The sequence below is a fragment of the Lepidochelys olivacea genome, assembly GCF_965140295.1.
Source record: "Lepidochelys olivacea isolate rLepOli2 genome assembly, chromosome: 15".
NCBI lineage: Eukaryota > Metazoa > Chordata > Testudines > Cheloniidae > Lepidochelys > Lepidochelys olivacea.
In genome coordinates this window covers 4,463,225-4,489,562 of record NC_140425.1, presented here as the reverse complement: position 1 = coordinate 4,489,562, position 26,338 = coordinate 4,463,225, and the positions used below count along the sequence as shown (strand labels likewise).

At 50.7% G+C, this 26,338-nt stretch overlaps 1 protein-coding gene across 1 annotated transcript in view; it reads right to left on the bottom strand.

The window, feature by feature from the left end:
• DTX1 (deltex E3 ubiquitin ligase 1) overlaps window positions 1–26,338 on the bottom strand; it is a 103,782-nt gene that overhangs the window by 27,179 nt on the left and 50,265 nt on the right. Inside the window, exon 4 of the mRNA XM_084648797.1 lies at window positions 8,564–9,245. Within this exon, the coding sequence (XP_084504923.1) occupies window positions 8,564–9,245 (682 nt within the window). The remainder of the gene's footprint in view (window positions 1–8,563; window positions 9,246–26,338) is intronic.

Sequence of the window (26,338 nt, the reverse complement as noted above, 5' to 3'; positions counted from 1 at the left end):
CATCTCAATTTACAGTGGGTAAGACCAAGGGCTACTCACCATGACACCAACGTTTCTGCTCCCCCAGGGCCCCTCCCAGCACTGCACTCACTGGAATTCATAGAGATCAGACCCAGAAGGGACATCCAGTCCAGCTGCTGCTCCTGGCTTCTCCTCCATGCTGTCCCCAGAGTACGTGGTCTTGTCTCACTGGGCACGTCTCAATGACCTTTCCTGACTGCTCCATTTTCTATTTGCTCTGGTGGCTTGAAGGTATGTGATCTAACCTGTACTTCTTTGATCCATTGTTGGGCAACCTTGACTAAGTCTTCACCATCCTTAATATTCTCGCTTAACTCTATGCACAGAGCTATCACAATACCCTCATCCTTCTTTCTTCTAGGAATTAAGTCCCTTTAGCCCTTCCTGTCATGTTGGACCTTTCACATTTATCATGATCACTTTTCTTTGCCTCCTCTCATTTATCTCCATCCGGTTAGCTGCCCAGCAATGCACAGAGTAGACCAGATCCTCAGTGGCTACAAATGAGCTAAGTGGACAGAGCTATATAGATTTGCACCGGCTGAGGATATGATCCAGCGGTCCTCTCAGTAATCCCCCACCAGGGTAGTGGGCTCCTCTGCATTCTTCCATGCAGCTCCTTTCTGCATAATCTCATGCTGATCTTTTCCTTTTTCATTACAGCAATACACTGCAAATCTGTATTTAATCTCTCCCCTACTATCCCCTTCCAAATCCCTTTCTGCACCGCTACTGCCCTCGCACCACTAACCCAGCTCCTTTTGGTCTTCCTCCATCACAGCAGTGACCAGAGGCTCAGCTGGGATCCAGGCCCCCACTGGGCTAGAAGCTATCTGAACACAGAGGAAAAAGCAATCCCTGCCCCGAGACGTTTACAGTCTAAATCAGGGGTAGGCAACCTATGGCCCACATGCCAAAGGCGGCACTCACCCTGCCTGGGTCCTGGCCGCCGGTCCGGGGGGCTCTGCTTTTTAATTTAATTTTAAATGAAGCTTCTTAAACATTTTAAAAACCTTATTTACTTTACATACAACACTAGTTTAGTGATATATTATAGACTTATAGAAAGAGACCTTCTAAAAAAGTTAAAATGTATGACTGGCACGCAAAACCTTAAATTAAAATGAATAAATGAAGACTCGGCTAGCCACTTCTGAAAGGCTGCCGACCCCTGGTCTAAATAGACCCAGAGTAGGAGGAGAAAGAGAGGGGAAATCATTTGCTCAAGGACACAGAGCAGGTGTGGCAGGGCTGGAATTAGAGTCCAGACCCCTGACTCCCACATCTCTCAGTTAGAGAGCACTGCATTTTCCTATATTAAAGCCCCTTTGCTCAGCCCTTTAAATCTCCTCTCTTCCTGCCCTCTCACGCTTCCTGTCCTCTTGGCACTGGCAATGCCTTCTCTTCATCTGCAATGCACAATGCACTTCCTGCGTGGGACCATTTACAAAGATACTGAACACCAGCCACCCCAGCGCTGACCCTGAGGGAACCCACCTACCGCTGCCAGCCATTCTGATTTCTGCGGACACCAGGGAGCCGGCGGTTTGCTATTTGTGAGCCGATTCCTCCCTCACGCAGGGGTCTTTCCTTGCCAGGCTCTAGCACTCAAAACATTCAACTCAAATCAAAATCCATGACCTCTGGGCGTCTCCCATGTCTGCCATCTTGGTGCTTGATCATAGAAAGCCCGAGTGTGTTCATAGATCATAAAGCCAGAAAGCACCATTGTGATCAACTAGTTTGACCTCACGTCTAACCCAGGAGGTCTGTTCTCAGGGAAGCCAGGTTATTACTCACTAAAGTATGGCACCTGTAGGGGTTACTTAGTAATTCCCTTCTGATTAGATCCTTTTGTTACCACCTAACCGGTCAGCTACATTCTGGGTTTTATCCTCCTCCACCCTGGCAAAGGCACGTTAGTGCTGGTGAAAAGGGCAGTGCTGCGAGCCCCTTGGAGCCCACAGCTCTTTGTTTCTGAGCAGAAAAGATAGAGCACAATGAAAACTCCTCCCCTACCACACTGCCTCCATGCCTTGACTCTGACCTGGAAGGGTGACCATTCATCCTCCATGCTGCATTCAGTCCTTGCCTCCTATGCTGACATCCCCACCCAGGGCGGGCCAATTGCAGCCTGGGTGATGCTGGAACTGGATTGAGACCTGCCAGTTCATTTCACACAGGCCCCCAGAGACTTTCGCTCACCAGCTGACCTGGACTGGGCTCAAGCCAGAAATCTCTATGGGCCATTTCCAGTCTCTTGACCCATCCCCTCCCCATTTCCTTTCCCCATTTGAAGGCTGCTCTTAGTTCCTGCCGAGAAGGCCTGGGGAGTGTTTTGGATATGAGGTGGCAGAAACAGAGGGCTGAAGAAGGGGGAATAGTCTGAACTTGCCATTCAGGGAGTATTGCTGGATTGCATCCGTCTGCTTGGAATCTATGGGCCAGATCCTCAGCTGATGTAAATCAGCAGCTCCACTGAGTTAACTTCCACTATAAAACATACATGTTCTTTCCTTGTCATGTGGTACCACACCTGTTGACAATGAGCTATTGGGGTGAATTGACGAACGCTTTCTGCCCCCAGAAACCCCAGTGCCAGCACTGGACCAACTGCACCGGAGGGCTAATCTTCCCCAGGCTGACCATCCGAGTGCTGCGTCTCTCCAGCTCTGCAATTTTCCATCACATCCCTCCCCACCTCCATGCTGAGAGGCTCCCAGTGGGGTATGAATATATACACAGCCAGCCCATTTACAGCCCCTGGGTGTTAGTGAGGCGGGGCTGGGGACTGGGGCTGCCTCACTCATGGCCTTGGATTAACTGGGGTTTTACAATTAATCCAATCGGGTTTATCTCCTGACATCATTTGACAGGTCTTTCCTGGGGACTGAAAAAAGACACTGGTTTGCCTGAGAGTGCCAGGGCCGACAAGCAGAACTAAGGAGGGAAGAAGGAAGAGAGAGAGAGACACCTCTGGAATGGGAAGATCTCAGATACCAAGGTAATGAGAGGAAGTGGAAGGAAAAGAGAGTCCCCAGAGGGTGAGGAATGCAAGAGGCTGCTAAGTGAATGCTGCAGAATTAAAGGGAAGCCAAGGCAGCAAGGCCTGCTCAGAGGGACCACACAGGAGCAGAACACAGTGCCTGTAAGATTGGCCTAGGGGAATATTCACCTGGCAGGCCTGCTGAGGATCTAATTTAGACTCATCTTCAGCTCCCTCATCCCCTGTTTTTACAACTGTGACACACCCAGGGGGCTAGGTCCTCAGCTGTGTAAATCAGCATCGTTCCACTGACTTCAGTGAAGTTCTACCAATTGACATCAGCTGAGGAGCTGGCCCTCTCTGTTTAATTCATAGGGGGCAGGCCAGGAAAGAGCCTCTAGTTAGATATAACTATGTAGAAAGCTCCTTACATTGGGAAAAGTTGTCCCCAGGGCATCCGCATTGCCTTCAGTGAACTTTCCTGGGGTACCCAAGAGCAGAATGTGCCCCACAGTCTCGGAGTTGCATAATCCCAACTATACATATAAAATGATGGGGTCTAAATTAGCTATTACCACTCAAGAAAGATCTTGGAGTCATTGTGGATAGTTCTCTGAAAACATCCACTCAATGTGCAGCGGCCGTCAAAAAAGCCAACAGAATGTTGGGAATCATTAAGAAAGGGATAGATAATAGGACACAAAATATTATGTTGCCTCCATATAAATCCATGCTATGCCCACATCTTGAATACTGTGTTAAGATGTGGTCACCCCATCTCAAAGAAGATATATTGGAATTGGAAAAGGTTCAGAAAAGGGCAACAAAAATTATTAGGGGTATGGAACGGCTTCTGTATGAGGAGAGATTAATAAGACTGGGACTTTTCAGCTTGGAATAGAGATGGCTAAGTGGGGATATGATTGAGGTCTATAAAATCATGACTTGTGTAGAGAAAGTAAATAAGGAAGTGTTTACTCCTTCTCATAACACAAGAACTAGGGGTCACCAAATGAAATGAATAGGCAGCAGGTTTAAAACAAATAAAAGGAAGTATTTCTTCACACAACGCACAGTCAACCTGTGGAACTCCTTGTCAGAGGATGTTGTGAAGGCAGAGACCATAACAGGGTTCAAAAAAGAACTAGATAAATTCATGGAGGATAGGCCCATCAATGGCTATTAGCCAGGATGGACAGGGATGGTGTCCCTAGCCTCTGTTTGCCAGAAGCTGGGAATGGGTGACAGGGGATAGATCACTTGATGACGACCTGTTCTGTTGATTACCTCTGGGGCACCTGGCATTGGCCACTGTCGGAAGACAGGATACTGGGCTGGATGAACCCTTGGTCTGACCCAGTAGGACCATTCTTATGTTCTTATGGGGATAGGCTGGTAGTGACAGGGCTTCGAGGGGTCTCAGAGAATTGCCCGGTTCATCACTGACAGAGGCTACAAGAGTCAAGCTAAGATGGCTTGTTTCAATACATTTCTCAGGCTGATCGGAGAAGGGCTAGGGGGTGGCTCAGTGTCCAAAGCAGAGGAGGTAGCAAGGGGGATAGCTGAAAAGCAGTGGAGGTGAAAGTCGTGTCTGAGTCAGTCTAACTCTGCTTTCGTTAGGCTTTACTGTGGGGCAGTTCTAGGGTCTGTGCGATCCAGCGGGTCACACTAGCTGATCGCAATGGTCCCGGGATGAATGTGCCAACCCGGCTGACTGCCTATTGTGTGGGTTATGGGGCAGCTCCTCAGCTGGTGGGACTCAGCATAGCTCCATTATTTCAACAGATCTGGGACAAGTTACATGAGTTGTGCATCTGACCCTAGCTAGCAAAGATATTTCTCAGGCATCTACCAGCCTGGCATCTAAGCACAGATATTGACTAGGGACAGACCCAGAATAGTGACGAAGCCCAGTCTAACATGAAGAATAATAATTCCTAGCTTTTTATAGCATCTTTCATTCATAGATCTCAAAGCACTCTACAAAGAAGGTCAGTGTTATTTACAGATGGGGAAACTGAGGCTCAGAGTGGTGAAATCACTTGTCCGGGTCACCCAGCAGGCCAATGGCAGAGCCAGGAACAGAACCCAGGTCTCCCAGTCTAGTTGTCTACCCAGCCAAGTGAAGCTGATGCCTGATTGGCAATAACAGCACTACCCAACCCAAGATCTCTACAGTCTGATAACAAACCCAGATAGACCCACAGGATTCACTTCCAACCGGAAATGCACACAGAGCCATGCCCCTGCATCTCCAGCATGTATCATGGTATGGTTGCAAGTAGCATCAGACCCTGAGAAGAACATGGGTAGTCCCTTCTGGGCTCTGCAAGCCCATTGGAAGCACTTATTAGACTTGGCTGCATCGCTCCTCCCAGCACAGAGTCCCCTCGCACACCACATCAAAGCTCTGGACTATTTTGACTGGGTCTACAGCCTTGGGCAAGGCACCCCACTCTGAGCCTTGTGGATAGCGTTACTGGGGCTCCCTCTCCGCATCCCTCCTCTCCATCCATCCATCCCTCCCACATCCCTCCCTTCCACTCCTCCATCCCCAACCTTCTCCTCCATCCATCTCCCCCCTCCATCCATCCATCCATCCCTCCCTCCCTCCCTCCCTCCCTCCATCCCCATCCCTATGCCTCTTCTCCCTCCATCCCTCCCACATCCCTCCTCTCCATCCCTCCCTCCCTCCATCCCCATCCCTCCACATCCCTTCCTTCCATCCCCATACCTCCCCTTTATCCACCCCCTCCATCCTTCCTTCCCCACCCCTGCCTTCCATCCCCATACCTTCCCTCTATCCATCCATCCATCCCCATCCCCCCTCCATCTCTCCCTTCCCATCCCCTCCTCCTTCCTCATCTCTCCCCTCCATCCATCACCTCTGTCATAAATATAAAGGGAAGGGTAACCACCTTTCTGGATACAGTGCTATAAAATCCTGCCTGGCCAGAGGCAAAACCCTTTCACCTCTAAAGGGTTAAGAAGCTAAGGTAATGCCGCTGGCACCTGGTCCAAAATGACCAATGAGGGGACGAGATACTTTCAAATCTGGAGTGGGGGGGACAAAGGGTTCTGTCTGTCTGTGCGATGCTTTTGCCGGGAACAGATCAGAAATGCAGCCTTCCAACTCCTGTTAAGTTAGTAAGTAATCTAGTTAGAAATGCATTCAATTTCCTTTTGTTTAAAGGCTGGTAAAATAAGCTGTGCTGGATGGAATGTATATTCCTGTTTTTGTTTCTTTTTGTAACTTAAGGTTTTGCCTAGAGTGATTCTTTATGTTTTGAATCTGATTACCCTGTAAGGTATTTACCATCCTGATTTTACAGAGGTGATTCTTTTACCTTTTCTTTAATTAAAATTCTTCTTTTAAGAACCTGATTGATTTTTCATTGCTCTTAAGATCTAAGGGTTTGGGTCTGTGTTCACCTGTACAAATTGGTGAGGATTCTTATCAAGCCTTCCCCAGGAAAGGGGGTGTAGGGCTTGGGGGGATATTTTGGGGAAAGACGTCTCCAAGTGAGCTCTTTCCCTGTTCTTTGTTTAACACGCTTGGAGGTGGCAGCATACTGTTCAAGGCCAAGGCAAAGTTTGTACCTTGGGGAAGTTTTTAACCTAAGCTGGTAAGAATAAGCTTAGGGGGTCTTTCATGCGGGTACCCACATCTGTACCCTAGAGTTCAGAGTGGGGAAGGAACCTTGACAATCTCTATCCCTCCGTCCCCACTCTCCATCCCTCCTTCTCATCCACCCACTCTATCCATCTGTCTATATAGTTATGGTCCATTGAGCCTCTGGGAGTTCGATGGACTCTAGCACTGGAAATTAGGGATGCACTAAATCAGATCAGGTGTGGGGGACAAGGGATGGAGGAGGAAGGAGGCTGGGAGAGTGAGAGCGAGCAAGCAGGAGTGGACACTTAGCAATTCCGGGAGAATCCCCTTGTGTTTACAACCCACTGTACCTGGGCCCGGGTGCTACAGCAACAAGACCACACAACTTTCAGTGCACAGAGCCGACCCCCCACCGACAGTCAGACACCCCCACCCCCTGGCTCTTCAGCTCTGCATGGTGGCTCTGGGGTGGGTGGTTGCAAGGCCCAGGCTTTGCAAGGCCGCACGGCATGGCACTGCATGGCACCTGACATCCTCCTGGGAACAACGGCTCTTTCTGTCTCCCCTTGGCCCAGACCTGCACCTGCCAGTTCAGGGCTGCTTAGAAATACCAACTGCTCTCTCCAGCATCCTGTCCCTGTTCTCACCGGCTACCGGCTCTGGCCGCGTCTGTGGTCAGCGCTCCCTGTGGCTGGCCATGTGGGGCTGCCCATCCTGCAGAGATGGGACAAGCTGCTGGGCTGGAGCTGATCTGCAGTGATCCCTTTGACTGAGCTAATGGGGCCCAGGAGGGACCCCAGGCAGTCCAGTTAGGCACAGGATGGTTACCAGGCCCACGGGCTGAGGAGTTAGAGAGTAGTTCCAAAGGAGGGAGGCTTCCTCCACCCAGACCGGGGCTGTGTATGTTACTGGGTGGGGAAGTAGGACATGGAGGAGAGGGGAACAGACAGATCTTGATGGTGCCAGGGTGACTTCCGCTAGGTTATACTTTTGTCAGGTTCCAGGACTGCCCACCACACCCAGCTCTTCCCTTCCCTTCCCACCCTGGCGCCAGCCACCCTGGCCCTCCTCTTGCTGTGGAGAGCCATCCCATGAATTCTTTCTGGCTTTCCCCACCGGAAGTAGGGGAGGCGTGCAGCACCACATGCTGCACGGAGCTGTGGAGCTAGTCAGGAATGTCGGGCTCTCTGACAATGAACACACCCAAAGAACAATGCAGAGCCCCCTCCAGGGAAATACCAAGTGACACAGGCCCCTCTTTGGACAGGATGGAAGCCTGGAGAAGGGTGACACGTGATCATATAGAACAGTGTCTGCACAAATCCTCAGCCATGGACATGGAACTGCTCTCTCAATCTATTTGCTCTGTAATGCTCCTAGCCCAGAAGTCCCGCGTCACCTTCGGGACTGGCTGGGTTACCCCCACAGCAGGGCTACATGCCATCAGCAGAGCAAAGGAGGGCTATCAAGATTGACAGAACATGGAAACTGAATCCCACTAAGGAGGGGCATTCCTCCCAGGCCAGGGTTAGACCCCGCCAGCCCAGGAGCATAGCGGACAGCAGGCATTCGGTTCTCCTCTCACTCACACTGGCTTAACCCCAGTGTTACGCACCTGACTTCAGTGAAGTCACTCCTGATTTACCCAGGTGTAAGAGAGAAGAGAATAAGGCCCCATGTTTGAAAGAACAGAAACTGAATCCCATCATCTACTCAGGAGGGTGCGTCTGCTCCAGATGAGAGCTGAGGGTCTCTGAGTGCAACGGGGAGGAGGATGCCAAACTACATAAACATGCAGGCCATATATCACCATAGGCATTATGGTTGAGGGGCACTGGACCATTTTAACAGCCCTATAATGTGACCTGGCTCCACATCTGCCCTCCAGCAGCTACCCCCACTTCCTCGCCACTGAACCCACAGGAGGTATGGATTCTTACCCTGGTGGGATGGAGGCCCTGGTACTCAGGATTGCAACCCGCTGCGTGCCAGGCCTGTTCAGGTTGTTCTGCCCAGGAAGCTGGGTGCCAGTGGGAGCGCTCTGACTCCGGGAGAAGGTGGCCACTTGCGTGCCGCTAGGGGACCGGGCCTGTTCCGTTTTAGCTGCCCCCCCGGTTGTCATGGTGCCCGCAGACCACAGTGCTGTGCCGTTGAAAGTGTTGCTCTGCCTAACAGCCAGAGTCCCATTGCTGTTACCCACATACACCTTCCTCCGCTGCGAGGCCAGGATGGCATTGGAGGCTGCCCTGGTGCTGTTGACCAGCAGGCACTGCTGGCAGGAACACGGCTGCCCGGAGTTGGTGCCCACAGGCCAGGACTGGGACTTGGGGATGGAGCCCATGGTGAGTGGGTACGCCAGATCCATGCGGCGCCGGAGTCGGCGCTTCCGCTGTGTCTGCCGGTTCATCTGTGACATGCTATTGAAGTAGATCAGGTAGCAGAAGCCCAGAGAGGAGAGGTCCAGCCACGGGTGCTGCTTCTCATAGGCATTCTGGATGGTGATGCAAATATCCATGTCATAGGGGGTCCAGGAGTTGTTGTCATTCTCCCACTCCCACACGATCCCCTTGCCAGGGGCCGAGGAGGGGTCATAGAAGTTCCTCCTCACTGGACGCATGGTCCCTGGGGGAAAGAAGAACACAGAAAAGGGATGCTGAGCTTCCTCTCCATGGGTCAGACACACTAGCTCGTGTGAGGAATGGAGCCCTCCGAGGTGAGCCTGGCCGATCCAGGTCAGGCTGGGAGACCTCTCCAGGTGAGATAGGATTTCACACACTGGGATGGTCCTTCAAGCCCTAGCTTTGCTAATACCTGAGCAGAGCTTGTTCCCAGCTATCACCCTGGGCTTTTTACACCCATCAGGGCCAGATCCTCAGCTGGTGTAAATCAGCACTGACTTCAATGCAGCAATGCCAATTTACTCCCACTGAGATTCTGGCCCTCTATAATTATTGGAAGCAAAACCTACTTATATTATTACAGACACATATACCCTGAGCCCGATTCGCCTCTCGCCCTGAGATAGGCAATGGGGTTACCCTGGCTTTACTCCAGTGTAAGGGAGAGGAGCATTAGAGCCACAGAACCTGCTTTGCTTAAAAAGATGGGGCTGAGTAGCCACTACCTTCCAAGCTGATGCCAGGGTAATTCCACTGGAACCCACAGAGTTGCACTTTAGTAACAGAGCAGCAATCAGCCCCCGTTATTTAGCACCTGGGCACCAAGGTCAGCACAGTGGGGCTTAGCCCTGAGTTGGAGGGGCCACCCATTCAATGCTTGGAGGGGCCATTCAATGCTTGGTTCAGCCTGCCAACCAGGAGCCAGTTAGTGTTAACTAGTGACAGTGGGTTTTGTGGGTTCAACACCTGAGCCTTAGGAAATGGTCTGAACAAATTCATTCCACACAAGCTATGGAACACCAACATTTTGACTCAGATAGAGTCGGTGACCTACCTGTGAAAGGTTCCATTTCCCTGTTACCAACCGCACAAGCCACAGTAGGCCCCCACATATTGCATAAGCCATTGGCCATGGAGTCGGGAGTGGGAACAACACTGGGGCCACAGCTCCATCACTTTTTGGCTGGGCCAAACCTGAGCATTGCTGTGACCCCGAGAGCCAGGTTCCAACACGATCAAAAAATTTACATCTTGTTTCTAGTCTGAATTTGTCTAGCTTCAACTTCTAGCCATTGGATCATTTTCAACCATTCTCTACTAGATTGGTGGGCCCATTGTTAAATATTTGTTTCCCATGTAGGTACTTATAGACTGTAATCAAGTCAGCCCCTAACCTTCTCTTTGGGTATATCTACACTGCAATAAAAGACCCATGGCATGGCCACAACTGGCCCAGGTCAGCTCACTTGGGCTTGTGGGGCTCCAGCTGCAGGGCTAACAACTGCAGTGTAGATGTTGGGGTTTGGTCTGGAGCCTGGCCTCTGAAACCCCATGAGTGCGGAGGGTCTCAGAGGCCAGGCTTTTCCCTGACCCTTCGCCAATTTATCAACATCCGTCTTGAACTGTGGGCACCAGAACTGGACACAGGATTCCAGCAGTGGTCGCACCAGTGCCAAATACAAGGGTGCTCCTACTTGAGATGCCCTGTTTATACATTCCAGGACTGCGTTGGCTTTTGGTCAGTGTCGCACCCAGAGCTCACATTCAGCTGATTGTTCACCATGACCCCCAAATCTGTTTTAGAGTCACTGTGACCCAGGATAGAGTCCCCCATCTGGTAAGTACAGCTGACATTCTTTGTTCCTAGGTGTATACATTTACACAGAGCCGTATTAAAACACATACTGTTGGCTTGCACTGTTTACCAAGAAATCCAGATCGCTCTGAATCAATGACCTGTCCTCTTCATTATTTTCCACCCCCTCAATTTTTGTGTCATCTGCAAACTTTATCAGCTGATTTTGTGTTTTCTTCCAAGTAACTGATAAAAAGGTTAAATAGCAAAGGCCAAGAACTGAGCCCTGTGGGACTCCACTGGAAACAGACCTGCTTGATGACGACTGCCCGTTTACAATTACACTTACCATCAACTCAGGGGACAGTGAAAACACCTTTAGCTACAGAATCTTTGTCAGCCTGGCCTGGCCTAGCAGAACTTAATACCCTTCCCAGAGTGCAGTTTGTAGGCAGGAGCAAAGGATTCTACGAGTATGTCTACAGTACAAAATTATTTCAAAATTATTCTATTCAAATTTTCGGAAGCTATTTTATACATTCGGTCTTGTGTGTCCCCACTAAAGCGCGTGAATTCGGCGGAGTGTGTCCACAGTACCGAGGCTAGCATTGAATGTCAGAGCAGTGCACTGTGGGTAGCTATCCTACAGTCCCCGCCGCCCATTGGAATTCTGGGTTAAGCTCCCAGTGCATGACAGGGCAAAAAAATTCTTGCGGGTGTTTCTGGGTGTGTGTCGTCAGTCGCTCCTTCCTCCATGAAAGCTACGGCAGACAATCGTTTTGTGCCTGTCAAGGTTCCTTCCCCACTCTGAACGCTAGGGTAAAGATGTGGGGACCTGCATGAAAGCCTCCTAAGCTTACTTTTACCAGCTTAGATTAAAACTTCCCCAAGGTACAAACTATTTTACCCTTTGCCCTTGGACTTTCGCTGCCACCACCAAACATCTAACACCGGTATTATTATTATTAGGAAAGAGTTAGTTTGGAAACATCTTTTCCCCAAAAATCCTCCCAAATCTTACCCCCTTTTTTCTGGGGAAGGTTTGATAAAAATCCTCACCAATTTGCATAGGTGACCACAGACCCAAACCCTTGGATCTTAAGAACAATGAAAAAGCATTCAGTTTCTTAAAAGAAGAATTTTAATAGAAGAAAAAGTAAAAAGAATCACCTCTGTAAAATCAGGATGGTAAATACCTTACAGGGTAATTAGATTCAAAACATAGAGAATCCCTCTAGGCAAAACCTTAAGTTACAAAAAGACACAAAAACAGGAATATACATTCCATCCAGCACAGCTTATTTTCTCAGCCATTTAAAGAAATCAAAATCTAACACATATCTAGCTAGATTACTTACTCAGTTTCCAAGACTCCATTCCTGTTCTGTCCCCAGCAAAAGCATCATACAGACAGACCCAGACCCTTTGTTTCTCCTGCCTCCAGCTTTGAAAGTATCTTGTCTCCTCATTGGTCATTGTGGTCAGGTGCCAGCGAGGTTATCCTAGCTTCTTAAGCCTTTTCAGGTGAAAGGGTTTTTCCTCTGGCCAGGAGGGATTTTAAAGGTGTTTACCCTTCCCTTTATATTTATGACAGTGCCTTTTTGGCATGCAGACGCCATACTGCTTTCAGCAGATGGTGCAGTATGGTGCACCGCTTCTCTCCTGGTACTATGAATTCACCTCGCATTTCCTCTCATCTTTCTACGTAATCCCTATAAGTATCTACTCTTTCTCTTCCTCACTGACCACTTCCGCTGCCAACTCTGCTCTCCCGCTCTTGGCATGCTACCAAGCTTCTCCATGTTGTCTGTCCTGGGCTCCCGCCTCCGTGAAAGCTACAGAAGACAACCATTTCCCGCCTTTTTTTGGCTATCGTGAACTGAACAGCACCTCTTCCATTGCCACTCTGCTCTCCTATGTTTCGCACCCTTTTTCCAGGATTACCCGTGCAGGCGCCATAGCGTGGCAAGCATGGAGCCCACTCAGATCTCTGCTGCAGTTTTGACCATTGTAAATACCTCACACATTATCCAGCAGTGTGTGCAGTACCTACAAAACCGGGTGAGGAAGCAATGACAGCGCGATTACTATACTGATGAGGACATGGACACAGACATTCCTAGAAGCACGGCATGTGGCGATTGGGAGATCATGGTGGCGTTGGGCCAGGTTCATGCCATGGAACGCCAATTCTGGGCCTGGGAAACAAGCACAGACTGGTGGGACAGCATAGTGTTGCAGGTATGGGATGATTCCCAGTGGCTGTGAAACTCTCATATACGTAGGGCCACTTTCATGGAACTTTGTGACTTGCTGTCCCTTCCCTGAAGCGCAAAGACACCAAAATGAGAGCAGCCCTCACAGCTGAGAAGTGAGTGGCCATAGCCCTGTGGAAGTTTGCAATGCCCGACAGCTACCAGTCAATCGGGAATCAGTTTGGGGTGGGCAAATCTACTGTGGGGGCTGCTGTGCTGCAAGAAGCCAACGCAATCATTGACCAGCTGCTATCAAGGGTAGTGACTTTGGGAAATGTGCAGACCATTGTGGATGGCTTTAATGCACTGGGATTCCCTAACTGTGGCAGGGCAATAGATGGAACGCATATCCCTATCTTGGCCCCGGAACACCAGGGCGGCCAGTATGTAAACCGCAAGGGGTACTTTTCCATGGTGCTGCAAGCACTGGTGGATCACAAGGGATGTTTCACCAACATCAACATGGGATGGCCGGGAAAGGTGCATGACGCTCGCATCTTCTGGAACTCTGGTCTGTTTGATCCCAGACCAGAAAATTACTGTTGGCGATGTTGAAATGCCTATAGTTATCCTCGGGGACCCAGCCTACCCCTTAACGCCATGGCTCATGAAGCCGTACACAAGCACCCTGGACAGTAGTAAGGAGCAGTTCAACTATAGGCTGAGCCAGTGCAGAATGTGCTTTTGGATATTTGAAAGCGCGCTGGCGCAGTTTACTGACTCGGTTACATCTCAGCATAACCAATATTCCAATTGTAATTGCTGCTTGTTGTGTGCTCCACAATATCTGTGAGAGTAAGGGGGAGACGTTTAGGGCAGGGTGGGAGGTTGAGACAACTCGCCTGGCAGCCAATTTCGCACAGCCAGACAACAGGGCGATTAGAAGAGCGCAGCAGGGTGTGCTGCACTTCAGAGAAGCTTTGAAAGCCAGTTTCATGACTGGCCAGGGTACGGTGTGACAGTTTGTTTGTTTCTCTTGAAGTTACCCGCCCCCTATATATATGAAAGGAAATAAAGTCACAATTGTTTAAAAAACGTTCTTTATTATTTGTTGCACATCACATTGAGAGAAATCAGAAGGTAGATCAGGGGAGGAGCGGGGGGTATTCGGTTAGGGGGGTGGAGGAGGAAGGAAGGACAAGTCCAGAAACCAAATCAAAATTTCAGATATGCCAGCTTTCCGCTCCTTGTGCAATCCTCTGGGGTTGAGTGTGTGGGTCCCTGTAGCCATCCCCCCCTGCACATGTTCTTGGGTGTCTGGGTGAGGAGGCTATGGAACTTGGGGAGGAGAGAGGGCGGTTATATAGGGGCTGCAGCGGCAGTCTGTGGTCTTGCTGCCTTTCCCGCATTAGATCCACCATACAGTGGAGCATGTCAGTTTGCTCCCCCATGAGCTTGACCATAGCATCCTGCCTGCTCTCATCGCACGCGTCCCTCCTCTCTTCGTGTTCATGTAACGCTTTATGGGACTCCACAATTGTTTGCCTCCATGCATTCAACTGGGCCCTATCAGTGTGGGAGGACTGCATGAGCTCAGTAAACATGTTGTCCCGAGTTTGTTTTTTCCACCTTCTAATCTGGACCAGCCTCTGGGACAGAGTAGATAGGGGCCATGTTGAAACATTTGCACCTGAGGGAGGAGAAAAAGGGAGTGTTGTATTTTAAAAGATACATTTTAGAGAGCAAAGGGGACACTCTTTCTCAGTGAAACAGGCAATTCATAGTACACAGCACATTTTCTTTCTGTACAAGGTCACATCTTGCCTCTTATACTGAAGTGCATGCCACTCTGGTGCGAGTAAGCCACCACATGCGGCCGGGCAACAGAATTCAGCTTGCAGGCAGCCGTGGTAAGCCCTAGGGGCATGCGCGGTTCTGCTTCTTCCGCATTCATTTCAATGATTTCAAACTGCCAAGCCCCATTTCCCATAGCAAGCAAAGCCTGGTGGATTTGCCATATAAAAGGAGGGCCTGCAGGCTCTCTGGGATGATCGCTTCATACAACACTCCCTGCCCCCGCACCCACCACATGGCTGCGATGAGGCTCTGAGCAGGGATGAGCTCTTTAAACTAAACACCAACAGCCCAGCGTGGCTGGGTTTCCCCCCACCCCCCCAGCGCGTGGCTCCGATCAGGATCTCACTCACCAGAAGTGCCTTCTCCAGGTTCATGGTCCGGGAGCCCGCCTTGGGAGTGGGGGGAAGCTGTTGGCTCCAGCGTTAAGACTAGTTCCTGGCTAGGGGGGAAAACAGATTCCCCACTTGCCGCCTGTGCACTGTCGTCGTCGTCCTTCTCCTCTTCTTCCTCCAATAACTCATCCTCCTCGCTCCGTGCAACTCCCCCCTTGCAGGTGTCCACGGACAGTGGTGGGGTAGTGGTGGCGTCACCCCCCATAATTGCATGCAGCTCATGGTAGAAGTGGCATGTATGGGGCTGTAACCCAGAGCGCCCGTTCGCCTCCCTGGCTTTTTGGTACGCTTGCCTGAGCTCCTTGATTTTTGTACAACACCGTTCTGTGTCCTTGGAGTAGGCTCTTTCCGTCATGGCCCTGGAGACTTTAGCGTACGTATTTGCGTTTCTTTTTTTGGAATGTAGTTCTGCCATAACAGATTCATCTCCCCAGCATGCGATGAGATCCAGTAGCTCCCGTTCGGACCATGCTGGAGCTCATCTGCAAATCCGGGACTGTGTGGTCTCTTGTGATGGTGGACTAGGCTAGGCAGCAGTTCTGGAGAAAAGGACCTAGGGATTACAGTGGACAAGAAGCTGGATATGAGTCAACAGTGTGCCCTTGTTGCCAAGAAGGCCAATGGCATTTTGGGATGTATAAGTAGGGGCATTGCCAGCAGATCGAGGGACGTGATCATTCCTCTCTATTTGACATTAGTGAGGCCTCATCTGGAGTACTGTGTCCAGTTTTGGGCCCCACACTACAAGAAGGATGTGGAAAAATTGGAGAGAGTCCAGCGAAGGGCAACAAAAATGATTAGGGGACTGGAACACATGAGTTATGAGGAGAGGCTGAGGGAACTGGGATTGTTTAGTCTGCGGAAGAGAAGAATGAGGGGGGATTTGATAGCTGCTTTCAACTGGGTTCCAAAGAGGATGGATCTAGACTGTTCTCAGTGGTAGCAGATGACAGAACAAGGAGTAATGGTCTCAAGTTGCAGTGGGGGAGGTTTAGGTTGGATATTAGGAAACACTTTTTCACTAGGAGGGTGGTGAAGCACTAGAATGCGTTACCTAGGGAGGTGGTGGAATCTCCTTCCTTGGAAGTTTTTAAGGTCAGGCTTGACAAAGTCCTGGCTGGGATGATTTAGTTGGGGATTGGTCCTGCTTTGAGCAGGGCATTGGACTAGATGATCTCCTGAGGTCCCTGCCAATCCTGATATTCTATGATTCAAGGGCTTGGCAGGAAGAGGTCTGTTTGTTGACCATCACTACGGCTTCCATTCGCACAGTTGCTCTCCCATTCACACGCTGACTAAGCCCAGTTTGCTTAGCTTGCAAGCAGAGAGCCTGCTGCCCAAAATGGCAAGGCCGGTTCTTTTGGCACCCTGGAAGAACATTCTTTGAAGCCAGAAGCACCTATGGCAGCATGCTGAGTTTTGCTTCCTATCTTACCAGCTGCTGGGGTGGCTTGGTTTGGGAGTCAGCACCACGGGCCCAGGACTGCACTACAATCTTTTGCCCCCTCAGCAATGTCATTGAGGGGGGTGATTTTTGGCATCATTTCTATACCAGCAAAAGCCCTAGTGTAGACATGGCTACAACGGTAGAAAAGGCCTTGGTCCATTACAGCTTATTTTGCTCAGGGAAGCGGAACAACTCTTGCCAGTAAAAGCAGCATCCATGCTAGGAGGGTTTGCGGTACAGCTACACTGGGATAAGAGCACCAGAGCCTCAGCTCAAGCCTGAGCGTCCCTTCAGCTTTCAACCCATTACACTCTCTCTTCCAGGCCTTGCATCATGAGCCTATAGCGAGGAAGGGTGGTTCACAAGCCTCAGGTCCCTGTGTGTAAAAATGGAGCTAACACAAGGCTGTTGGGAAATGTAAATGTACTAACAAGATGACAGTGACGGGAGACTGCCAAATTGGTGCCAATGCCCCTTCCCCAGGGCCTGGGCTAAACCCACCCCAGTCCTTCCCCAGAGGAGCACTGAAATAGTCACATCTCTCGCTCGTAAGCAATGGGGGCCAGCTTTCAACCTAGAAGTGAGAGGTACAAGAGTATAGCCAGCTGCCAGCCTCCTGAACAAGGTGTTTCCCAGACACACAGTTTGTTAAATCTTCTTCTTGGCTCTGGTGTAGCTGTAACTTTGGCAATTTGTTTGCCTTTAAAAGAAAGTGCCAGCCTGCTTTGAAACAATAATAAAAATCTGCTCCATAAGCAAATGTTATTAAAAGTAAAGCAATCTCCCAGCTCCAGCCCCTCCACCCCAGCCTGCACAAATGGCATCAGGGCAGTGGAACAGGAGCACGCTGTAAAATATCCCTGTTTTCTTTCTTGTCAGTAGACCCCAAGCAGAATCACTGAGCTACTTTCTGATCTGTTACACTGAGGTAAATCGGGAGTAACATGGCCTTTACTGGATCAGGTCCTCACTACGCCACACCTCTGCTTGGTGCAGCTGAGGTGGGGAGAGAGGATAAAAGTGGCTTTAACACAGTTCTGCTCCCCATGATCCCTAGAGCTGCTCAGAGGAAGCACAGCCCCCAATGCAACCTAGAGCAGCCTCAGGGCTGTTCTAAGTTCTACCAACCAAGGGGTTGTTGGGATTGCTGGAGGACAAGCCATACACACCCTATCCTGTGGGCTGTGAAGGTGGGTGGTGTAGGCCCCCGGATAGCCCCGGTTACACCAGCTTCCCAGTTCCTTTGCATTCTGTAGCGGCACAGCACGCTAGAGCGGGGTTCAGGATTTCAGATCTCAGTTACAATGGTGTAAATCCACAGTAACTCCATTGGGCCAGACTCTGCTGACATGTAAACCCTAGTAAATCTGGAGTAACTCTTGCCAGATTCTGATCCCAATTCATCATCTTCATGGCAAAACCCAGAAGGATGTGGTCTCCTTGCAAGTTGAGCACACCCCAGACTGATCTCTGGCAAGCAGCCTACAGTGGTCTGGTTGTATATTCAGTTTATGTCCACCATTGGGAAATGTTCTCAACCCATTGAAGCTTTTGACACCCACATGATTGCCAGCCATATAGCAGCATTCCTTGGTATATACACTTGGAAATTCATTTGTCTTCCATTCTAACATGTCCATGCCAAGAAAGCCACTGAAAGCACCACTTTTTGAGAAAATGTCTGAATTTCATATGCCGTGAGTGGCCCCTTTTTTTTTAACAGGCTTCCCCCAGGCCTTTGATTCAGTGCTTTGAGTGAGTTTGTGGGATCTGATGAGGCGTTTTGGCCAGTGTCATTGATAGAAGTGCTCAATAGTGGAACAGAAAGCTGCGTTTGCCTCAGTGGCAGACACATGGCCTGGTTTCCTCTCTCCACAGGTGTTCAGCAAGGCTGTATTCTGTCACCATCGTTGTTCAGGATTTGCACTGATTAGCTAATGGATAAAGACAGCTGGCTTTATGGCTGCTGGCATTGGGCTGAACGCCATTCTGCTTTGAGATCTCGAATCTCTGCAGCTGATGGCCAAGCTGGTGGGGCAAGAAGCAGCGTGCATTGGTCTGGTTATTAATCCGGACAAAATGGAGTCTCTGGCCACTACCATTAAGCAGCCTCAGGTTCCAGATTACAGCCAGCTCAGTGTTAACCAGTCCAGACAGGACAGCAAGCAGATGGCAACTGTCCAATATTTGGGAGATGCTTGAGAGGTGTGGTTGCCCCTACATCAGCAGACACTGCTACAGTTGGGCCCCTCCAAGGCCTCGGTGGGGATGTGGGAACATCAAGCTTGCTACAAAGCTGTGGATCTAGAGAACCACAGATACAGCTCTGATCCCAATTACTGAATAATGCCGATGGGCCAGACTGTGCTCTCAGCAACGCAGGAGTAAAATGTGTTGGCTTCACAGGGTCAGATTTCCATCAGATGGTGGGAAAGTCTCAGGAACCCCCTGGATGGCAGTGTGACGATGCTGGTGTAACTGAGTGCAGAATTCGGCCTGGAGTCTCTGCTCTGAACTGGAACTTTCCCCTTTTCCTGCTGTTGTGCAGGATCCAAAGGACACTGTGGCTAGCAAGCTGAGGGAGGGGGGTGCGCTCATGCAGGCAGCTGAGACCTCCAGTGCAATCTGCTAAGGGCTGGTTGGAGATGTGGAATGGGAAGTGAGCGAAGAGGCAGGATGACACCATTGGGGAAGAGCCCGACAGAGGGTGGAGGTCACCTCCTCCTCAGTGCCTGAACAAATCCACAGAGGAAGAGCCCCAAGCACACCGGGCTGTCACAAGACTTCCTGCCCTTCTGAGGGGAAAACAGCGACTGGATCGGACAGGCTGGATGGCCTCAAAACCGAGCAATGTGACTGGAGCCCGGTCTAAAGGGAATAGCTATTGGGGGAGCAGCATATGTGTGGGGAGAGGTTGATAGGAGAGGCTAGAACTGAACCAGTTGTAACCAGCTCCTGGCATGGGTGACTCTAAGTAAGTTAGTGTCAGCACACATGGTTGGTGCTCAGATCTGAGCCGCACACCCCCTGTGAGAGCCCTAGGCTAGCAGGTGGATGTTATCCTGAGCCAGCTTGGCAGGCACTGACAGGACCTCCTGACTGCTCCTTTGTGGCCGGTTCGGTTGGTCCTGCTGCCCATGATCAGCACGGTGACACCCCAGTGGGCAGACCTTCGCTCCTGTGCAGAGCAGGTAACCTGGCAGCATTTGCACATCCACTTTTGCCCAGATATAAATGACTCCACAAGGGGAGAGACAATGGAGAATCAGGCCCTTTAACTGCACAGGTTTTCCCACAAGGCAAGGTAGCATGCTGGGTGGGACTCACCAACTCTACTTAGAATCATAGACTATCAGAGTTGGAAGGGACCTCAGGAGGTCATCTAGTCCAACCCCCTGCTCAAAGCAGGACCAACCCCCAACTAAATCATCCCAGCCAGGGCTTTGTCAAGCCAGGCCTTAAAAATCTCAAAGGAAGGAGATTCCACCACCTCCCTAGGTAACGCATTCCAGTGCTTCACCACCCTCCTAGTGAAATAGTTTTTCCAAATATCCAACCTAGACCTCCCCCACTGCAACTTGAGACCATTGCTCCTTGTTCTGTCATCTGCCACCACTGAGAATAACCTAGCTCCATCCTCTTTGGAACCCCCCTTCAGGTAGCTGAAAGCAGCTATCAAATCCCCCCTCACTCTTCTCTTCTGCAGACTGAACAAGCCCAGTTCCCCCAGCCTCTCCTCATAACTTATTTGCCCCAGACCCCTAATCATTTTTGTTGCCCTCTGCTGGAGTCTGTCCAATTTGTCCACATCCCTTCTGTAGTGGGGGGCCCAAAACTGGATGCAATACTCCAGGTTTGGCCTCACCAGTGCGGAATAGAGGGGCATAATCACTTCCCTCGATCTGCTGGCAATGCTCCTACTAATGCAGCCCAATATGCCATTAGCCTTCTTGGCAACAAGGGCACACTGCTGACTCACATCCAGCTTCTCATCCACTGTAACCCCTAGGTCCTTTTCTGCAGAACTGCCGCTTAGCCAGTGGGTCCCCAGCCTGTAGCGGTGCATGGGATTCTTCTGTCCTAAGTGCAAGACTCTGCACTTGTCCTTGCTGAACCTCATCAGATTTCTTTTGGCCTAGTCCCCTGATTTGTCTAGGTCATTCCGGACCCTGTCCCTACCCTCCAGGGTGTCTACCTCTCCCCCCAGCTTAGTGTCATCCACGAACTTGCTGAGGATGCAATCCATACCACCTTCCAGATCATTAATGAAGATCTTGAACAAAACCGGACCCAGGACCAACCCCTGGGGCACTCCGCTTGATACTGGCTGCCAACTAGACATGGAGCCATTGATCACTACCTGTTGAGCCTGACGATCTAGCCAGCTTTCTACCCACCTTATCCCCCACGTTTGTGTGGTTAGAAATGCCAATGTGCAGATGTAGCGCGACCATGTGGGCTGTAGCCAGGCCTCAGGAGAATGTCACAACCAGAGCGTGGCTCTAACTACAAGGTCTAGGTGACCCGTGTTTTGGGGACTCTCAGCTCAGGATCCATTCCAGGGTGGCTGGCCGTTGCAGTTTTGTCGCCCCACATGAGGACTCCCTGTTGGTCAAGTCTGTTAGCCACATGCAAAGTGGCAGAGAAGGGGAGACTTGCTTCCTGGATAAGACTAGTTCTTGGCACTCCAGATCCAGGTTTACTTCAGTTTTGCTCCTCCACCAGAACAGCCTGCCCAGCCTTTGTGCATTCAGCACACAAAGAGGCTGGACTTGTGGCCTGGATGTTGCAAACTCAGTGCAGTGAGGAGGGTTTGTGCAGTGACAGCAGGAGCCCTAGGAGCCCTGTGCGAACTTGTATTTTGGTGCCCCCCCCCTCCACACCATCACCCCTAGCCCCCACAGGCTCCCTGGGCTTCTCATCTCCCCAACCCCCGCATCACCTCTGGGGCCCACTGCTTCCCTCTGTGTTTAATTTGTATTGAAAGAGGTACCAGAGCTCAGCCCTGGCAGGGCAGCCTGATACTGGCGGGTGCTGGCCGGGCACCCAGCTCTGAAGGCAATGCCACCGCCCACAGCACTGCAGACATACGGGCGGCCTGGTATGTGGTGTGTTGCCACCCTTACGTCTGCACTGCTGCTATGGCTTGTGGTGCCTGGTGCTCGGCATGTGGGTCAAGGCGGGTTTCGCGCCATCACACAGGAGCTGCACCTTGCCAGAGCCCCTGGCCCTCCTGCAGCCCTCTGGGCACTCCTGGCTCACTGGGGCGCCAGTTCAGATTTTGGGGCGTGGCAGGAAACTATAACTGTGATTTCAGGGTCTATGCGGGCACCCAAAAACTCTAGGGTTTTTTCCAGATAATAAATTAGGAATTAGCTGATGACAGGAGCACAGTATCTAATTGTTATATAAAGAAAGAAAATATATACAAACTCCAATTAAAGCCACACTTAAAGTTTATACGTACGTTTTGAACAATCAGGAGATAATACAGCGAGATATTCCCAATCCCTAACCTTGAGGTATCAGTTCTGGAGCTTTAAAACAGATCTCAGAAACACACATTTGATACTTTGTACACTGTCTTTAGTAGAGTTAAAAATAAATAAAATCTGCTTAAAATCTGCTTACTTTCTCTAACAGACACACTCTGTGTTACTGCCATTATCTCCTCTATTTTAATCAATGGTTTTTCACGCCACTAAAAACATACTTAATTTTATCATACGTGATTCAGGGTTTTTTTCTCTTTTATTAAGAAAGGGAAATTATTTTTCTAATGATTTTGGCATTTATGTCTCCCGATCACAATCATGTACGTGACTCACTAATATTTGACTCCGCCATTGCTGTTGATATCATAGTTGGAACGGCATTTGTTTTTATGCAAATCTTAAGTTATTTTATAGATATAAAAATACAATTTGAAAATAAGTGACCTTCCTCTGCCAGGGTCTAAAGTGATGTCTTTAGCTTAGGGTTTTTCAATGAGCACTGCTAAGATTAGTACGAGCTAAAGTCACATTCCAGGAGGATACGATTATTGGACTGTACCACGTTAAATAACAACTGACAAAGCACAATATGATAATAACAGTAACAATGATCATTACTCCAGCCAGGACAAGTTAGGCATTTTAGAACTCATTACTCAAAGAATTAAATTCACGCATAAGAGAGAGACAGAGTGTGTACGTGTGTGTGAGAGAGAGAGTGTGTGTGTGCACATGCTGGGGAAGTGTGAGACAGATACACTGTGTGTGTGAGAGTGAGAGAGACAGAGGATGTGAGCGAGTGTGTGTGCGGGAGAGACAGCGTGCTGCCCCTTTAAGCAGAGCGGCGCTCACCAGTCTGAAGGCTTGTTCAGACAGCAGCAGCCCCCAGCAGCTCTGTCCCACTCCTGACCCCTGTCCCCCCACCCCAACTCAGCAGAGAGGGGGTACATGGGGGGGGACACCCTGACATCAGTGCCCCCTGCTCTGCACAGCGAACGGGAAGCTCCTGGGAACAGCTGGCCGGGGCGGCTCCAAGGCAGGGGGCAGGGGCAGCTGCAGCAGAGTGGGGGAGGGGGGAGAGGGGCAGTCCTGCTCTGGAGGCGCCCTGGGCCTTCGCCCTGTTTGCCCGAACGAAAGGCCGGCCCTAGGGGCACCCGCAATGCCTACGATTGGGAAGCATGGAAATGGGGGTCCCCAGCTCCTGAAATGGGAAGCGTGGGCCTCCCCAGCCCTTGAGAAGGGGCATCACAAGTGGAGTCTCCCAAGACTTGGGAATGGGACCCATGAGAAGATCCCTGAGGCCTTGGAATGGGATTTCACAGGTCCCCCTACATCCCACACGCCAGGATCAGTGGAGCAATGAACACAAATCCCCTTTTTACTCCCCAGGCCTCACATGTGAATCAAGAGGCCACCACTGCAATAGCCTAGGGTGACCAGACAGCAAATGTGAAAAATCGGGACGGGGGCGGCGGGTAATCGGAGCCTACTTAAGAAAAAGAGCCCGAAATCGGGACTGTCCCTATGAAATCGGGACATCTGGTCACCCTGCAGCCGCCAGAGCACAGCACTGTGGTGCAGCTGACGCGATTAGCGTCCTTCATGCAATTAGCTGGCAACGCAGTCATGACGCAGCACGCGTCTCTGATTGGCGCAGCGCAGACCCACTGGAGAAAAGCACCCTTCCCGATCAAACATCAGCCCGGAGCCCTGTCTGCCTGGCAGCCGGGAGCTGAAATGGAGTGCTGCACACCCCCGCCAAAATGTCTGTGCAGGCCGCTTCACAACAGCCCCCACTGCATCAGGGTCCACATGCTCCCTTCCTTTGCCTTTACTCCTCCCTTGCGCCTGCCTCGGTCTCCGAAGCTGACACGGCAAATGTAAGAGCAACCCGTGTGTGCAATCAATAATTATGTCTGAAGCGTTGTGTTAGCTATGCATCCCTCCCCGGAGACTCATGAAGCTAAACAGCTGTACATTAGTGGTTGCTGTGGTGTTTATTTCCAGAGGGCTGGCTTGGCTATCATTCTGGCTCTCTGCCCTGCAAAAGGACTGCAGCAGCTTGAGCTGGGACTCCCAGCCAGGCACAAAAAACCTGGGTTCACTGTGTGTATAAGGGGAGTGGGTTTGATCCTGCAGTCATTACTCGGGCAAAGCTGCCACAGAAGCCAGTGGGGACTTAGCCACAGCAAGGAGTCCAGGGGGGAGGGATAGCTCAGTGGTTGGAGCATTGGCCTGCTAAACCCAGGGTTGTGAGTTCAATCCTTGAGGGGGCCATTTAGGGATCTGGGGCAAAAATTGGGGATTGGTCCTGCTCTGAGCAGGGGTTGGACAATATGACCTCCTGAGGTCCCTTCCAACCTTGATATTCTATGATTATAGATCTGTCTCATCCTGACTGTAGGTGTCAACTAGTGATGGGCAAACCGTACCAGGTTTGGAGATTCCATTTGGATAATAAGCACCCAGAAGGTCAAAACCCCTTTGTTTTAGGCACCTGATTGGAAACCTTATAGAAGAAGGCTCCCACCAGGACATCAAATACCTCTGGAATAGCAGGACAGGGGTGCTAGAACAATTTTATAGTGGGGGTGCTAATGATGGAAACCATGTATTTGGATTGTTACTACCACTTCAAGCCAGAGGGTGCAGCAATGCCCCCAGTCCCCCTAGTTCTAGCAACGCTGCACGGCTGGGACGATGCTACGCACAATGGCTACTTACAACTCGACAGCAACACCATGGATAGAACCGCCTACTTCAGCACTGGAACTCAGGAATCTCTGTGAGACGGAGGGGGACTATGACCCACAGTCGTGCGCTGCAGAGCCCATCCAGCAGAGGGCAGTGGTGCATACACACGCGATCTCAGGTTTTTCCAATAGCTAAAGGAAGGGCCAGCCCAACGCTGAAATGCAGCCATCTCTGGAGTGGAGTGGGCCACCTGTTCTGCCCCAGCAGATTTTTAAGAGGGAAAGTGACCAATTACTTCCCAGCTGAGTCTACAGGGGAAATACGAGAGTGGCATAAATATGCTGCCTGAGTTGAACTTTAGCCAGCTGGAATTTAACACACCGGCGCTGGTGTGAATTGCCAGGAGATCTTTAATGAACACAAGAGGTCAAGGAGGATATTAGATTTGGCTCCTCCAGCAGCACACTGCCCCAGTCCCCCTGGATCGATACAGATGCAGAGCCATGATTGCCATCCCGAGTCATCACAATGGCACCGGGGCTTTTCATGCAGGGCCCTCACCCCAGTCCTGACCAGACCACAGCCATATCACACAGCTGCAGGCCTGCAGCTGGTAGGGCTCTTAGATGAAGGTTGGGCATGGTTCTAATCTAGCTGAACTGGTCCAACAATCCCTAGCACAGCGTGTCTTAAAACTTGACAGCCAAATTGCTCCCCAGCGCCAGCACCCCGGAGCCTGCCCATGTGTGGGATTTGTACAAGCTGGCCTAGAGTCTCGCTACACCTCATGACCGGTGGTCCCTCCTCACAGCTTGGGGAGGCTGCCCAGACAGTGGGAGTCAGGTAAAAACTGGATCCTTCCCAGAGCCTGGGCCAAGGCAGGACTTTGGGCGGGCTACTCAGGGCTGGCTTGATGCACATGCTCTGGGGCCCTGTTCCGCTCAGCTGAGTTACTCACTGTAGCTGGTGAAGTTACTGCGGCAGAAGCACTGTGGGGGGCTCTGTTTCCTGATGGGCCCTTTAATTCCCAGATACCAAGTGCCAGAGGCCTTTCTGCCAATGTCTTTCAAACCAAAGTGCTGTTAAACTCAGAGCCGGATAAGGAGAGTCCTTCCTGCTGCTCTCGCCCCCTCCCACCACCTGGGTCAGCCCTTTCCCTTCCTGCTGAACAGTCCCTCCCTTAGAAAGAGCAGAGAGACTCATGTATGCTCTTCTCCCCACGACTGTGTTTTGACTGATCAGCGGATCTATTGATTGGGAGGTGGAGAGCCTGCCCCCCTCACCCTTCCCTACAGGGCTCCTGGTCCCAGGCCCTTAAAGAGATGGTTTCTCCTGTCCTCGAGATCAGTCTTACCCCAGGACCACTGCCTTTCCCCCATGCCTGCCGCATGGTCTCTGTAAAGTTGGGGTTACTTGGACCGGGGTACCCTCGACCCTGTCC